Below are 18,028 nucleotides of genomic sequence, written 5' to 3'. Positions count from 1 at the left end.
TTCGGTCCTAGTTTAATTTTTTTCCACTGAGGATAAAGAACGTATGCCTCCGCATATTGTCATTGTCTCACCACATGTGTTGCTGCACCATTTGTATTAAAGGGTTATAAAACCACAACATATGTTTAGCTTTTTGTGTTACTATTTAAGCTAGCAGACTCAGAAAGTGTGCAATTCTCTTTGTGTGTGTTTTTTTTTTTTTGGTAAACTTTCCCAGGGAGGAAAAAAAAATCACTACCACCATGTGGCTCTCATTACACAAATTGAGACAACTTGAGACACAACAATGGACAGAGCGACAGTTTGTAGCTTAAAAGACTCCCAATTGGGAGATTCGCAAATCCGGGTTCCACTTCATAATATAAGTTATTAGAGGGATGATCTCTGGTTTTGGTCTGAATTTTGATTGCACTGAAGCTTGACGTCACGGTTCTCATAGTAATCGCCGGCTTGACATCCTTTTGATGATGGTTGCGTGCCATCAGCGCAAATGGGGCAACAATCAAGGCTTAAAGTCCACATCATACAATGATGAGGTTGCGAACATGACCATCCCAATCATCTCACCAAGCTGAACTCAATCACTTGAGCCAAAACAAGATGGGTCTATGTTTTTGGCTGTGCAAGGCTACAGTCATGATCCATCCATCAAAGGGCGCATGACAAACCTCACAGAGCTTTCCAGTTTAAACATTTTGGGCGTGTGGCACGGGTCTGACCTCTGCGGTCAGATCTAGAACGGGATAAGATAAGCAAAGCCGAGATCGGATTCATTCGAGGACGTGCGTTGTTGTCGTTTTCCAACCACTGATGTACTGATTGGAACGTTTTGCCCTTTAACCAGCCCTGCGTGTGATCACTCTGTGAAGGGGAAAAAAGAAACCCTCCAGATACACAAGAAAATTTCCGTTTATTTGTGAGCATACTTTGGATTTTTTCCTGAAGGGCATCTGCACAGCTTTACCGCATCAGACCGCAAGCCTGCAAAGTCTCACGACGGGACTTCACCTGGCCCCACATAGACGCTGATTATCGCTGCAATCAGACTCGCAGAGACAGGGGGGGGAGGGCTATGATGATCTACAAACGCTAGCCGGGACCATTTTTGATTGTTGAATCCAGTGACCGGCTTATACTCCTCAACATGAAACTAAGCATATGTTCTGAAAGGTTTCCGACAAGTAAAAGGCTGGCCTCAATCCTAATCACAGGTGCTCTTCAAGCCAATTCTGTAGCTAACAATGTGGATCAGCAGATGGATTGTGTCCAGCTGTCATCAATGAGCAGGAGCGCTTCCCGCCGCTGGATGCTGAACCGATTCAGACGCTTTCATGCTGTGTGATTTCACGGCCAACGTCTGCTTGAATTAATTTCAAGAGGAGCTGCCGACGAATACAGTTGAGTCGATTCATTCCCATTTGCTGATTTGATGCATTCAATTGCATTGGTTAAAGTTTGCGAACACACAGACAACCATTAGATGTACTTACGAAGGCATGTGCGTCCGTCGACGTGCAGGCGAGATCCCATCTGACACTCGCAGTAGTAGGAGCCCCTGGTGTTAACGCATCTGTGCTGGCAGCCGCCATTATGGACCTGGCATTCATCAATATCTGCGGGAAAGAGGATGACGGTGAGTTTAAGATGGGATACGGAAGCAGGAAGAGAGAAAAAGCCTGTCATTATGGCAAATTAAATTCCACTTGAGCTGCCGGGCTGGAAGGACGGATTACGATAAGGGAGTTGAGGAGATGAAGGATCAGGCCAAGTAAGCAAGTAACTGCGATGCAAATGAAGCACAACAAATCCCACCATGTGGTAGCAACTAGTGTACAGTTAAATTCTTTCCCCAGTGCGGGCGAAGCCAACACATCCACATTCCGCTTAGCCACGCCACGATATTGGAAAGACAATAAAAAGAAGCGAGGGAAGTAGCGGTGAGCCAAACATGACCGCAATTAGTTTCCTTTATATGTCTTGAATTAAAGGTCAAAGATTGATAAATTACTAGTCATATCAGACTGTCCTCCAACTTTCTGTAAACTCAGCAGAAATTTAACTGAACGACGTGAAGGGAGCAGTGAGTGAGTTCATGACTGACAAACGCAGGTAACACATCATAAATGACTGTGGATAATTCATTCGTGGGAAGCAATGTGACCTCACACGCAATTGTATTCATTTTTATTTGTAATCTGGTGTCAATTATTTTCTAGTGCTGCACATAGTGTAAGTGGTGAAAAAAAATTGGCTAAAAGAGTGTTTTTGTCACTGTGCGGGACAATGTGGCAAGTGGACGGGAGCATCTGGACCTCATCGAGCACTTTGCACTGCACATGCGTCTTGTCTTGATGTTCACATGGTGCACGGGAGGACACGGGGGGCACAAAGGGGTCTTTAAAACTTGTGTTTCTTGTCTTCTGCAGCCAAACGTCAGCCTCGCTCTATGTGCAGCAGCTGGCAGGAGTCACTTCAACACTTTTCTTCCCTTTTTCCGTGCGTGCTGCTCGTCGTGATTTGATTTGGGGGAAAACAAGTCCCGCTAACCGCAAGGGTTGATGGCACGTTAGCGCTTTGCCCTCACACACACACAAAACTCTTGTGAGTGTTGAATTTATTATGCACGGAAGAAGTGAAAAATATGTCTGAATTTCATTTGACGTATTTCTGAGATCAAAAGAATGCTTGTCGTTATTTAAAATATACTTTTGTTCAGTCATGCTAGAAAATAGTGATGATAGCATGTTTTCAATGTGCATTCATCTCATGTCAGAATCTCCAAAAACTCCCAGACTGCTCCGATTGCCCAATTTGGAATTTGACCAGGAAGTCCTCACTTACCTGCAGCCCCGTGAGGCGGGTTGTAGCCATGGTAACCATAGAAACAATGCGGCCTGTAGCAAAGCCTCCTGTAGAAACCGTACGGGTAGTTTGCAGCAGATGCAAAAAACTGCAACATTTCCACAAGCATCAGGAGGAAAATCCACCATCCTGATGCCAAAACCATTTTGTGGTAGTATCCCTCAGGGACTAAAGTATAACTACACGATTAATCAAACTTAAAAACTAAGCGAAAACTCCAGTTGGAAGACCGGGAAAATCATTATGAAAAATGGGAGCGTGCGGAATGCCGGTGGGGTTATCTCTCACTCAGTCTAGACTGCCTCTGGAGTTTTGTGTCCTTCCATCTTCCTCTCACATTCTCACCCTCCCAAAGCTCCAGTTTGTCCGTCACAGAAAAGACCCGCCCCCCCCTCATGCACAAAGCACCTACAACTGCTGACACTTCTGCAAAAATTGAGGTGTATGCTTACAGTTGACTTTTTATGTACTAAATTACATACTTGGACTTAACTATTTCTATACATGTATGAGTTATGACTAGGGAGACTATCAAGACTCGTGGAGGCTGCCGATACTAGACACTGATACTTTTATATTTATATAATTTTTATACATCAAAAACGGTATTGGTACTTGTGAGTATTGGACGGAAAAAAAGTGGTGTTGAACATTCCTTGTTGTGACAGACTTTTACAAAAACTGGAGTGTAGTATGAGGTTGAAACCAAGGGTAGCAACAATTTGTGACAGAAAAGCCTGGAAAGGACAGAGAGCGTGACTTGAGCATGAAATGATACTTTATACTTTAAGTATGCGTGTTTTTGGGAGGGGAACCAGCAGCCAGGTGTTGAGAAGCGAACACATGATGAGCCAATACATTTCTGTCTTTGATGCTGCTGACATGTATAAGAAAAAGAATGTGGGCTTTAAAATTTGCCAGAAGTCCAACTCCATAGTTCCAATCCAAACATCTGACATAGGAATGAGACCGCCTGTGTCTACTAAGGTCAATATGCAGACATATTAGCCCGCCGGGCCAAAACAGCACTCTAGTAAACAGATCACAGAGCAAATGTAGACCGCCACACCACCTGATAGTCTGCGCTTTTTGGGGTATGGTTCAGCGAAAGATGAATTTTAAAATCTGGTACGGTGGTCGTTATTTGTACACTAACATACGTAAAGTGGCAGCTCACTGTTATTTCAGCTGCTGGAAGGCTGGCAGAGCATCAGTCCTTTGCATCGATGCGAGCCGTAAAGCTTCTTCGGCGTGACGACTGAAATGTTAAACTCATGGCGGCATGATGAAATCCATGCAAACATGATAAAAAACCGACCAGGAGGCTGTCTTAGAAGTTTCCCCGAACAAAAGATGAATTGTTGGTTGGCATCTTAGTGATCCCTAAATACAGTATGTACTTAATCCTTGCTATTTGAAGTATTTGTAAAGTGAATATAAAAATGTCTTCCTAAATTGATACGCCAGAGTGTTGTTAACAACGCTGCTGAATTTGAATGATTGATTGCCATGCAAATCAAGCCCTTGTCTCTGCTCCCAAATGATTTGGGCGCTGCAGAATAGATTCTGTGACTCACTTAACAGGTCTGAGGTTTCACTCTAACTCGCCCTGTAGCAGTTTCCTTCCAATGCCTATGATTTCCATCTGTGACAATTTTCCCAACCACTCTTAGTAATTCTAATTACCATTGCGTGGATAGGATGTTTCAATAGTCCTCCAGCCTACTATTACTGATAATTTTGTCTGATCAAACCAACCACATGTTGGCCTACCGTCGTCACAAACATCAAACAGTGGCAGAGAATGAAAGGGAAGATGTCAGCGAAACAATTTGGGTTTGTCGGGAGCGGAAATTTGGAGAAAGAACATAGCTTAATAATACATTTTCCATGTTGTGAGGACAAAAATCTGAGATTCCATTTTTACGTGAAAAATGGGAGCCAAGATTGATAACAGCATAAATCTTGACCAAATTGTTAAACCTACTTTTCAGTAGTGTCTAATGCAACATAGTGGACTCTAACCTTGACAAGTTTTGCCATCTTGGCTCAGTTTGAGTCCTGCAGGACAGCGGCAGTAGAAACTTCCAATGGTGTTATAGCACAGAGCTTCGCATCCGCCATTGGACTCCTCGCATTCGTTCACATCTGACAGGAGAAATAAAATGAAAGAGTTAATATCCTGCTCACTAAATTGCAAACAGATAAGCCACAGTGAGGTTAGTATATTTTTTTAGCAGAAGCCAAAATTTTAGGGTCAAAATGGCTGCGCCAATTTTAAGAGTTGATTAAAAGAGCTACTGGAAACCCTGAGCAACTATTCCAATATTAACATAAAATAACCAATGAAAGGAAATAAGACACTTGTAAATGTTGTTTCTGTGAAGTTCGTTGCAAAAGTGCCCGTCCAAAAATCAGAAGCCCCTTTTTTTTTTCAGTCATTTTGCTCCCCAGCAATATCACGCCAGACTTGTCATCAAGTCTACCAGATCATATCTTTTCCCTTCCAGACAGCCCATAATAACTGTCTTGATCCAGGTGCTGACAGTGAAGCACGCGCCAACATTGCACATGGCAAATTACAACTAAAGACAGGAGCCTTTATTATCCATTGAGACCTGCAAATGCAAAAAAAAAAAAAATCTTTTGAATGAGGAGACTTGATGAAACGTTATCAAAAGGGGGATCTTGAACTGAATCCTGCAGCGCATGGGGTCAATCAAGAGGCAGCTTACACTCACCACCAATTAGCCTGAACATTTTCTCAAAGCCAAAAGAAAAAGAATGAAGACAAAATTAACCGCCAACTGGCTAGTGGAGATTATGCCTTTAGTTTGGGACATCTGGAAGCTAAAAAAATAATAATGATTCCAACTAAATCTGTCACGGGAATTCTATATATAAGCTTGATTTAAAGTTACAGTTTGTAATTGAGACAAGCAGTTGCATTTTGTTATATCATTGGTGGTGTGGTGGTTCACACAAGAGCTTTGTTTTGCTTTTTCTTTGGCTTTTTGTCTAGCAGTTACGGATTATGAAGGCAGAAATATCAAACAGAAGATATCAGATAAGGGTGAAGTGAAACTGCCTCATGCAATCACAGTGCAGCTCAGCTTAAGGTGAGAGGACATCATGGCTCGCGATATGTCAAACACGTGAACTATTCTGGGCCATAGCAAGGGTTCACTTTAGCATACAAATGGGTGAAGGTGTAGAGCATTGTTCTGGATAAATAGCACAAGATCCCAAACATCATTAGGAGTAAGTGCTTACTGATGTTGTGTCTTCTTTGTAATGAAACGCAAAACAAACGGGACTGAGAAATGGCTACAAAAAAGTGCATTTCACCACATTGTACATTGTGTTCTGGGAAAGAATGAAAAATAAATAAACTGGGTCTAAAGATTTGATTGCACGAAACTGCGACCCCCACTCCCTCTGCACAGTCAGCTGCAAGCTGAGAGGGTTTACATTCCAGTGCTGCATTGTGCGACTTCCTGCGATAAGGACCAACGCCACTGTTCCCGGGAGGATCGCACTAATATCCCGATTGACTACGAGTTGCTAAGAAAGAGCCCCAGAGCAGATATCATCTTGGGAGCCACGGGGCGGAAAATTGCAGCATTCATGCGGGATGAGGAGTGTGTTCTGTGGGAAGGAGGGAGGGGGGCGCCATGGATACCACAAACCAGTTTCCTCTTAAGAGTCTAATCTGAAAAGATCTGCTGCGAGTCTTGCATTTCCACTTGGCGTGACGACTATTTCCTTTTGGCAAGATACGTACAAATTTGCGAAGTGACAAACAATATTGTATTATTAAAACATCCTGCCTGTTTAAATAAAATGTTTGTGGACGGCTTTGGTTAACATTTAGCAATTATTTAAGCACACTAATGACCCTCTTTAAACAGTTGTGGTTGGTTGGTTGGTTGGTTGGTTGGTTGGTTGGTTGGTTGGTTGGTTGGTTGGTTGGTTGGTTGGTTGGTTGGTTGGTTGGTTGGTTGGTTGGTTGGTTGGTTGGTTGGTTGGTTGGTTGGTTGGTTGGTTGGTTGGTTAGTTAGTTAGTTAGTTAGTTAGTTAGTTAGTTAGTTGGTTGGTTGGTTGGTTGGTAGGTTGGTTGGTAGGTTGGTTGGTAGGTAGGTTGTGACTGACAGACTACACACTCACATGCACTCATCCATCAATTTTCTAGGGTCACAAGGGTCTAGTTGTCAGTAACCGTCATATCTGGACAAAATCCTCATTGAACCTAAAAAACATGTAAAAGTAGTACCCAAAGAAAAAAAATCGCATTTTCCAACAAAGGCATCTCAGTCATGTAATTTCACACTTGATGGGTGGGCAGGCACTCCAGAGACCCAACTACAAGCCACGAAAAAGTCACATCTCCCGTGCCTATTAAGGAGCAAACCATCCGTGAACTACAGCTGGAAATTGGACTGACTCTCTCTCAGGAAGCACATCTTCACGTCTGACCTGCCGTGCAAGCGACCCAAGAAAAGTTTATTTCAACGGACACGATTCCTTACATTGCATTCAGCAGTTTGACCTCAAGTGCTGAAGTAATAAAATAAATATATAATTAAATAAACTTCACATAAGGAGTGCATGAATGTCAATTCCTTTGTGGATAAGCAGATGTTGATGACATAAAAGAGAGCAGCCACTGGAAACTACTGGCTACGCTTTTTTTTTTTTGTCCCAATAAAAGAAGCACATTTTAATTAAACATTGCCCCCTGCTGCTACATGAACACACACGCAGGGTGCAGTAGAATTTCCCCTTCACTGTTGTTGATGACAGCAAAGTATTTATCATGCATAATTATAAGACCTAACTGATGCTGTCTTTAATTCTTTATGGGTGCAAATGGATGCTGACACAATTTAATTGTGGGGATTGAGCTCTTGTGAATTGGTGTTATAGAAATATGATATTTGTATAATCTAAGGGCATACATGTGGAGATGGTGAGTTGGCTTTTTTTTTTATTTGGGTGAGTTGGCTTTTTTTTTCGATTTGGAGTTGTGGAGAACAGGAAATGTGGACATTTGTGCTGAAGCTCCACAAGGTTTGCCAACTAAGCACTCAGCTATCAGGTCACTGGGATAAGCAGAGAATTAAAACAGTCGTATTTGTGCAACTCTTGTTCCCAACACATGAGTGGTGTTAAGTTATAGTGAGAAGCACTTAATGCGACGAGACTAGAATTTTACCCTTTACTCCATTTAGTTGCAATGGACAATTTTGATTCTGCCCTCAGTCTTCTTCGAGTAAAAGTCATCTTCTGACTGCTGTATGCATGCAAGCATGTGTATGAACATCATAAATGGACATTTCCATGTCAAAAGTGTTTCTGTTCCTAACAAGCAGCTGTCATTACCTCATGTAATTTTTTTTTTGTCTCCCCCTGTAATTCCGCTACAGCTGGATACCTTTAATCCTCCACGCACACGTTCACATCACCTTCTTCATCTCACACATAAGTTAGAAATGTGTGAGGTGTTTTCACTACATCACCAAACTATGTCCTTTAAAAAATGAAGATTCCCCAAAGGTTCCTGACTTCTCGTGCTCAATTTTACGGTCAGTGAAAGTGAAAGAATTTCATGATGTGTGCAGTTCAACAAATGCCTGTGGACCTCGCGGGGGTTGCCCTTTGACCTGTTGCGTGTGCTGTATCAACACTGTACCTGTCGGAACCTGCTGCTCCTGACTCTGACCCTGTAGCAGCTTTTTGGAGTGTCTGGGACACAAAACACGAGCTGAAGGAATCCAGAAATGATTTGTTATAAACCTGTCTACATCCGTAGACCGGCTATATGAGTGAGATGTACTGCAGTGGCCATTTTGGTGGATGGAAAGTGGCCTGCGGCCATTTTGGCAGACAGTCACAAAATGGACTGTCATGTCCAAATTACATAGAAGGAATAAACATGGAGACACGAAGTCTCGCTCCGTATCTCCACGTGTTCTTCTTCGCAAATTTACAGTTGTTCTGAAGGAATGAGGTCGAAATACAACAAGTCCTGCCTCGCTACAAAAACAGATATGCTCAAACCTCATTGAATAAAGTACATAAGCAGACAAGTATATTCACATATTAAATAAATAAAAGAAACATTTGAAGCATATAATTATACCTACACACCAAATCAATAAAGAAGACATAACTAGACATTTTTGATAAGTGGTGATGAGAAAGGTTTTTATAACTTTATGATCTGATATATATATTTCTGAGGACTTTGAAATAACAAATGACTTTTGATATATTGCCTAAATACCTTAATGACCCTTAAGGAACTGTGGAATGCATGCCTGATGTTTTTTCTCTGAATCATGGACATGGCCGCAGTCGTCTTGACCGTTCAGTACTTGATTGTATCTTATGTTTTGACTAATGCTAGACGCCAGTTTTTGATTACTACTGAACGTTCTGCACAGAGGGAAATATCTTGACCTAACAAAGAAAAAGATACGGTTGAATGCGGTACGACAGTGTATGTCCGAGATTGGAGGAGAATGTTCACAGGAAGGTCACGTGGAGATAAAACCAGCTGGTGCCAGAAGGAGCCACCCGAGAACTCGGCCAAAGATGATCGCCAAGGCCGAGATACGGGATGGAAGACAACAACCCCCTCCACACACACACACCAACAGCCCCCACCAACACACCGAATCGCCCATAACCAGCACCACTCGCATGGAAGCAGACTCTCCTTCGAACTTGCCCCACCCCGAAGACTCATCGCCCATCAATCCCGGCCCACAATGTGCTACTGAATATAAAACTGATCTAACAACCTTGGACTTTGCCCTTTTCTGAATGGAGACTTTCCGCTCTTGAAGGGCCCAGCGCTGTATTGCACTTTCCTGAAAACAGAGCTTTTTGAACAAGAATTGTGATTGAACTCAACCAAGCTGTCTAAGTCTAATTTCTGCTTCAGTGTCTTTGCATTTTCCTAAATCTGAAGAAATCAAACGAGCACGCAGTGAGTAAATTGAATAACAGGTGATTGGCAAAGGCTTTTGCCGTGAGGCGCAGATAACGCGCTCCCTAAATTGTGGACAAAATCCAACAAATGGTGACCATCCGACGTGATTTCTTCAGAAGGGAAAGTGCATGCTCCACAAAGGATTCTTCCTTCTCCGCTCTTGCTCAACAGTATTGCAGTCCGATCGGCACAAAAGGTAAGGGGGAAACTTTTTTTTTCTCTCTCCCAGTTCAGCAATATTGTGGAGTGAAAGCGGAATACAAAAATTAATAATTTCAGCTCTGTGTTCAGGAATGGTGGTTGTATAGAAGTGTGTGTTTGTGTGGAATTTGGTAAAAGTGATTTGTGGAAAAAATTAAAAATACAAAAACAGGTGAAGGCGTCGCTGATATAGCAGTACGGATGCCGAGCGACTCCAATAGTGTGACCTTAGAACATTATAGGGCTGTCTAAGGCGAGGGACATCTGGGATGTCCGAGTCGTGGTGAATTAAGAGAAAGGTGGTGAGGACTTTGTCTGATCAGCAAAGGGCGCTCACACCGCTGGAACTTGTGGGATGCCAGTGACTAGCATATGGGCACCTGAGTGGCCTCAATAGTAGACACTTAGGAACTTATACTGTTGCCTAAGGTCGGGGTCGATTGGATCGGCCAGGCCACCAATACGAGTCAGGGACTCGTGAAAAAAAAATATAATTAAAAAAAAAGAAAAAAAAAAAAAAAAAAGAAAAAAAAATGGTGAAGGCATCGCTGATATAGCAGGACGGATGCCTGGCGACTTCAATAGTGCGACCTTAGAGACTTATATTGTTGTCTAGGGCGAAGGGTAACTGGGTTAACCAGGTCGCTACATAATTGTTGAAGTGTGTCTATGATGATATTGTGTGGAAAGCAGGCTTGGCTGTCAGATGGGACAGCGGCGCAGCTGAAGAAGTGAGTGATTAGTTGTGGTGCTGTTCATGGGATGGAAGTGATGATTTGTGGTTCATGAAGAACAATAAGTTGATTTGTATAAAATTGTTGATTTTATTTTGATTTTGCATGAGAGTTGGAGTCAGAAAAAATGGCTTAACAAGAATTTGATAAAGAATGTATATTTAATTAGCATAAAGGTTATATCCCATTGTGTGGTGGGGTTAAACTGTAATCATTTTTGTTTTCAAAAGGGTGCAGCTCTAAAGTTTGGGCCAAACGGTCAGGTGGGCACAAATGCACCTTTTGGACAGAGGTGGGGGGTTACATTGTGCGACGTGGTGATGGCGAGGCTCTCCGCACTTCAGTTGCCCCCCCCACCCTTGTTATCAACTGGGAAGATTGTCATGTCTATGTTGTGGGCCCGTGTGTTTGTTTATGTGTATGTTTGTCTTTGTGTATCAGTTCGTTATAAAGGATGGAATTGCGTTAAATTGGTGCACGGAAACGGTGTGCTAGACAATGGTTAATCAGATTTGCATTGTTAAATGTAAAAATTAGAAATGATAGAATAATCTGAGGGTTGTGGTCAGAAACTCGTCCAACGAGGAGAGTGCCCAGCCCTCATAAAAATGTGAGAGTAAGAGAGAACATACATTGTAGAATTGGATAAAATTAAATTATGATTGCAGATTTTAAATTTAGGGGGAATTATTGATTGGTTATGACATAAGACTATACAAGGACACATGTAAGGATAAGTCAAAGATTTGAATCACTTAGAGTTAAAAACAACAAATAAAAACGACATTGCAAGGGGGCACTTTTTATTAAAAGAACACCAAGTAAAGTAAGTAGGGGGCATTCGTGATTGGGATTAAATTAAGGATAAAATTAGGTCAATGATTAGAAATCAATGGTGCTCTACACAAAAAGGCTTAAATTTTTAATGGGGAAATATTTGGAGTACTGTGTTGGTCTACATAGGTCATGGGCCGAGTTTATTTGGTTTTGATTGTGGTTTGGGTTTATTTTGTTTATTGTTAGGTTTTCCTTGTGTTTATTGTTAAGGTGTTCCTTGTTATTCTCTTATCCCCTGCATTGTAAATGTCTTCTTTATGCAGATAGATTAACAGGCTAGGAATTTAGTGAGGAGAAAATTGATCAATTGATGGGGGTTAATAATTGTCCAAATCCTAGTTACATGTTTTGAGGGACCAGAGCAACGACATTATATTTAATTTGCAGGCCATTATTTCGTATGTGATGACAGTGTCTAGATAAGTAGACTGTTTTATCAAAAATGTGAGAGTGAAGGAGGAGGTTTGATTTGTAATCTGGCATTTGGGTGCCACTTTTAAGAGTCTGTGCAGAGCATAGATTGTTTTTGTTTGTTTTTAAAGATATATTTGACAGTTTATCTCGGTGCAGTAAGGATAAAGCAATTTTGAAAGACTTAAAATTAAAAGCAAAATTACATTTTAATTCTGACACATGCCAGCTAACATGAGGATGGCAAATAAATGAATAAATACTCGCTCAAATGCGGCATGTGTTTTAAATTGGGCGATAAGACATTCACTTTCAAGCACTATCATTTAGCGCTGCTGACAACAATAACTTATGAGATGGTAAACCAAGGAGGAGTGTCATAGTTGGAACACAGGCGCTGTATGACCTATAGATTGAACAATAACATTCACCGCATATACAACCATGTTGGTAGATTGTTAAATTACATTACAGTTTATTACAAAGGATTTCGGAACTTTATTTGATGATAAACACTGGAACGAGGATTTTAGCCGTGTTAATGGGTAGGGTGGATGGATTACTCGAGAAAAAAAAAAAAAAAAAAGCTTTTGATAAGGGCGGCTTGATAGTAAGATGATGTGTGTGCGCAACTGATAGGATACAATATGTTAATGGGAAGATTTGGGGTGTAAGGAACAAATACTACACATGAAGACTGATAACACGAAGATAGTTTTGTGAAATTTGTGTCCCAGTGTGTTCTGCCCTCGCGCATGGCACAAGTCCTGAACTGAGTCCTTGTACTCTACTGGCTGCCTCAAAATCAACAGAGGACTGTCCCTGGTCATGAGACACCTTTGACCTTTGGGAGAACAACAGGAACTATTATCATGCTTGAAGGGGGCAAGCACAGCTCTTCACAGGACAAGAACCATATAGTTGGTGGAATACACACAGTTGCAGATCAAAAAGAAAATGGACTGAAAGAACAAAGACAAGATGGACGCATTTGAGAATGGCGGACGGTCCAGCCCTGAATCATCATCATGAGAATCTAAGAGGAGAGGCTGCTAAAGACTTGCACGAGTCACATGAAGTCAAACTGGACACATTGCTAAAGACTGCTGAAGCATTACAAAGTTGGTGGAGTGTGGGACAAAAGGGATGGAAGTGTGTTTGGGTGCTGGGGCAGACATAACTGAGGAGTTTTGATAAAAGTGGGAATAATAAGGCTGCTTATTGACACTGAAACGGGGATAAAAAAAAATAAAATACATAGATAGGGACAGTGAAGATGCACTGACAAATTACACAACCGCGTGATCAGAAACTTTGCAAGGTGGACATTGATCAATAGAAATTAAATCTTTTGAATCATAAATTTTTATATGTAACTTAGCATTTCGAAGACATAATTAATCTAACTGAAATAATGAAATTTTATAATTGGACCAGTGAAAATTTGGATTCGGGCAACAGAAGGCTGAATTGCTAAACTTAATTGACCTTTATCAAAACAACAGAATTTAATTACACATCAACTGCGACTGACTTATAGGATGCATATTTCAGCTTGAATGGGTGAGGGGCCATAAGAAAGTTGGAATTCTGGATAGTCGGCAAAATAGTAATACAGTAGGGCTTTAAATAACAAATACATTGACATGACCCTTGCGACAATTGATTTAAATGGCAATTTATGATCGGCATTTGGGGTTAGGATTAACAATCCATCCATCCATCCATTACTGGTGTGGCTTGTCCTTACGAGGGCCACAGATGATTAACAATAATAACTAGAATTATTCATTTCTGTAGAAATTGCGTGTGAAAGCGAAGAGGCTGAATAAAAATTCGGGGAAAGCTACAAGGTTATGTTTAAATTTGGAATGTGATGAATTGGCTAGAAAATTGATAAAAATTTAGAAAGAATTCTGTAAAATTGGGCGTGAATTTTAAAGTTGAAAATTTGAAATTTGGGGAGTGGGAAGTTTTGGAATAGGTAGGCATAAGATGAACAGTTAAAAAAAAAAAAAAAAAAATTGAAATGAGTTGAGTCAGTGGAAAAAAAAAAAAGAAGAAAAAAGGAAAACTAGAAGAAATTAGAAGGGGAAAAAAAATGAAACTTTGCAAAATTTTACCGCAATGTTGGAAGTGAGGATGTGAAATTTGAATTTGAATCTCGGAGGTTAAAAGTGTAATGGAGTAAATCAGATGAATTATGTGGAAGTAGTTAAGATTAAAATAAAAGGAAGAGGAATGCAGAAGAAGTTGAATAATAATAAAGTCAAGGCAATTCAAATTTATTTATATATCCCACAAGCAAGTCTCAAAGGGCTCCAAATGTACAAAAATTGCCAATTTAAAATACAAGAACAATAAGTGTGAGGGCCACAATGATGATCATGACAGCAAAAATATTTCTAATTGGTTTTGATAGGAACAAAGGGGGAACATGGAAGAAGGTTTTCAAAATTTGTGATATAGCGTCACTCAATTATCAAGAGTAAGTATTTCTTTTTAATTCTAAGAATTGGCATCAACAAAAATGAGAACGATAATCCAAGGTTATAGTGTAAGTGGCAGGAGGAAGCTGTGTATATTTTTTAAACATTATTTTCAGTATCATTATTTCTTAGGAGGGTCAGTAATGCTTGTGAGGAGATGAATGAAGGAACAAGGTGACAGTAAAAGGGAGTGCTCTAAAAATTTTTTGGTTTTTTGCCAGAGGTAGTTATTTGGAGGGATGAATTTAAACTGAAAGCAAAATGGAACTGTTTAGTGGAAGAAATATGAGAAGGTGGAAATATTGAAGTTACAGCTCAACACAAAGTGTCAAATAGTCTAAGTGTGAGATGTGAGCAAACTAAATGGGGAGTTAAATCATGTTCCAGTATTATGCATATTGGCAAACGATGTGAGGACAGGAGACCAGACAATTAGATATTAATTTTGGATTTAAAATAAAAAAGGGAAATTTTAATTGAGGAGAAAATTTTGCATAGGGAGGGTTCTTTTTACAATTTAATATTGTATGTTTTATGTGTGTGTTGTGGGATGACAGTTTGTCTGTCATGCTGTATGAATGTCAAGTCTGTACTTGGGATGGGGTTTGTGTATTGTGAATGGTTAACATGATTTAAGGTTGGGGTGATGTGATCACAGCAGAGGATAACATTCCTCTCACCTGAAAAATATAAAGATACTACAGATTTGAAAAAAGCAAGATTGATCAGGGCTCATTTTGGACTAAATATGGGTTTAGGATTACTCTGGGGCACCATTGACAACAAAAGACTTCAATGGAGAAGGCCCATTTCAAGATTATGACCAGACGTGACTATACCAGCATTGACAATCAAGACTCTGAGCCAAGACAGTGTATGACAACAACTCTGGACTTACCTGACAGTGTGACGAAATGTATGTGACGGAATTTGTGATGACTTGCTTTGTTTTGATGTTTTACCTAATTGTATTGCAGCCTCTAACAGCAACCCAGGGAGCAGATTGTGCTTTATTTGTTAAACTTGCTTTACTTTGCAGGTTGTCAACTGCAGTCTTGGAGAATTTTGTGTCATGTCTGTGAACATGCATTAACAACTAACCCCTTACTTTTCATAACGAGTTTGTAAATGTGATCGGTTTCATGACAGGCTCGGCAGGCTCCAATTTTCTATTTCATGCGTTTGACATGCGCCCATGTGTGGATTATTTTTATCATTATGAATTTTATTTTTTGGTATTATGGATGTTTATTGTACGGAGAGCTGCATGCACAGCTACAGGTGGGTGGTGGCTTTTGTTCATACAGCCATGGGAGATGCTGCCAGTCGAGTTTCAGGGACTGAGAATTGGTGATTCCAGGCTAGGATGGCATCTGGAGGTACACCGAAGTCCAGCTGGCGATGGGTATGTCACCATGGATATTGTTATTTTTACTTTTTAACCATTGTGACACATTTTTTAGAATGTGTCAAAAGGGGGAGGTAGAAAAATAATAAAAAAAAAAAAACAAAGGGGGGAATTGTGAGATTTTAAGTGTTTTCAGATTTGATGGTTTTTAAGTCTTCAACATGCTGGACGGAGGAGAAGAAGCAGCTCGGCAGAAATGAAGTGAATGGGAGACAACATCATGAGATGGAGCCAAAGCCTGGTAACAAGTGTGAAGAGTTTCAAAATAGCTCATAATAAACTGTAGACCTTCACAAGATAGGATCAAATAGGTGGGAGAGTATTAAATGTAAAAAATTAGAACAATAACATACAGACTCCAAACAAATTGGGAACAGGTGGATTATGAACGTTAAAGTTTGAATAACACATTATTCACGTGATTGCAGGATAAACAATGGAAGGGATTGATAAACTGAACAAATTTAAGATGATTGCGGTAGTATTATGTCGAAAACAAATAGATTCAACAAGTTTTTTCCCTATAAAATGGTGCCGTTTGGGTTTGAAGTACATAGTCGCTTCAAAGGAGGAAAAGCATGATTTAAGATACGTGATTGATCAATGAGAAGGCTATCCCTTGTACCAGGGGGGTCAAACTCATTTGTTCACGGGCCGCAGTGTAGTCATAGCTTCTTTCGGAGGACCGGTATGACTGTCATACCCAAATAAATGTGTGAGCACCTCATATTATATAGAGTAAAAGCTACAAAACAAACTGACAAGTAACTCGCTTTCAAATCAGACAAATAAAAACTGGTCTAATATTTAAAAATGAAATATTATTAAAAGTGAAGACAATTTGCAATTCGAGTAATGACTCATGAATAAAAAGCACAATTTGTCTTCGGGGGCCGCATAAAATCATGTGTCGGGCTGCATCTGGCCCCCAGGTCTTGAGTTTGACACCTGTGCCTTATACAAAGGTAAAGTAGGATTAGAATTTGATAAAACAGATATGGACATCATCATATTCCATTAGAGTTTGAATTGCTTGCAATACAATTACAAATTAGTTAACACCTGTGTGATTGATTGATTGATTGATTGATTGGGTGGTTGATTGATTGATTGGTTGGTTTATTGATTGAGTGATTCATTGAGTGACTGACTGAAGGGCTGAGTGGCCGAATGGGCAATTGTTCGATGTCTGTCTGTCTATATGTATGTACTATATATGTATGTATGTATTTCGTTATTTGTTTTACGTATGTAATTCGTTATTTGTTTATGTATTTCTCTTTCACATTTTCTTTCTCATCTTCCACTTCTTTCGGCTGCTCCTGTTAGGGGCCGCGACTGCAGAGCGATCGTTTCCATATCTTTCTGTGCCACCAACCATCTGCATGTCCTATCTTTGTCTCTGCCACACTCTCCATTATTTTGGCTAGTAGATTTCCAAGCCTCGCTTCTAACATTCTTTCCGATAACTTCATGCTTTGCTTAATAAACATAACAACACCTCTGTAGCTACTACAGTTCTGCGCATCGCCGTGGTCTGAATTAAGAAATAGAAGTCAACACCTTTCCGGGGAACTTCTCGCTTTTTAAGAATCTCCCCTGCCATCTCTCCTTGATAGTTCCATGCTGTCACTGGAATGTCGTCTAGGCCAATTGCCTTTCCACTCTCCATCTTTTACAAATGTCTGGGTATGAATTTTATCTATATTTATTTTTCTCACTCATTGGCGGCCCCACAGAGGGACTTGTAGCGGCTCCACAGAGGGACGTGGTGTGCCAACAGAGGGACCCTGGTGGCATCAACGATTTTGGTGACCTCAGTAAAACTGAGGTCAACAGAGGGAGTGAAGGAATGAGGTCGAAATACAACAAGTCCTGCCTCGCTACAAAAACAGATATGCTCAAACCTCATTGAATAAAGTACATAAGCAGACAAGTATATTCACATATTAAATAAATAAAAGAAACATTTGAAGCATATAATTATACCTACACACCAAATCAATAAAGAAGACATAACTAGACATTTTTGATAAGTGGTGATGAGAAAGGTTTTTATAACTTTATGATCTGATATATATATTTCTGA

At 40.4% G+C, this 18,028-nt stretch overlaps 1 protein-coding gene across 2 annotated transcripts in view; it reads right to left on the bottom strand.

Annotated features, from left to right (window-relative positions):
- megf6b (multiple EGF-like-domains 6b) overlaps positions 1-18,028 on the bottom strand; it is a 40,683-nt gene that overhangs the window by 10,030 nt on the left and 12,625 nt on the right. Inside the window, exons 5-6 of one of the 2 annotated variants that reach the window (XM_088390900.1) lie at positions 4,888-5,010; positions 1,491-1,613 (exon numbers count right to left, since the gene is read on the bottom strand). In XM_088390900.1, the coding sequence (XP_088247026.1) occupies positions 1,491-1,613; positions 4,888-5,010 (246 nt within the window). Of the gene's footprint in view, positions 1-1,490; positions 1,614-2,841; positions 3,154-4,887; positions 5,011-18,028 lie in introns of those variants that run through there. The other variant, XM_088390901.1, reaches the window with a different exon arrangement.

This window comes from Syngnathus floridae, chromosome 11 (genome assembly GCF_059516105.1).
Source record: "Syngnathus floridae isolate MCC-2025c chromosome 11, RoL_Sflo_1.0, whole genome shotgun sequence".
In the NCBI taxonomy this organism is placed as follows: Eukaryota; Metazoa; Chordata; class Actinopteri; order Syngnathiformes; family Syngnathidae; genus Syngnathus; species Syngnathus floridae.
Note: the sequence above shows the minus strand (reverse complement) of the source record. Positions and strands in the feature narration are given on the sequence as shown.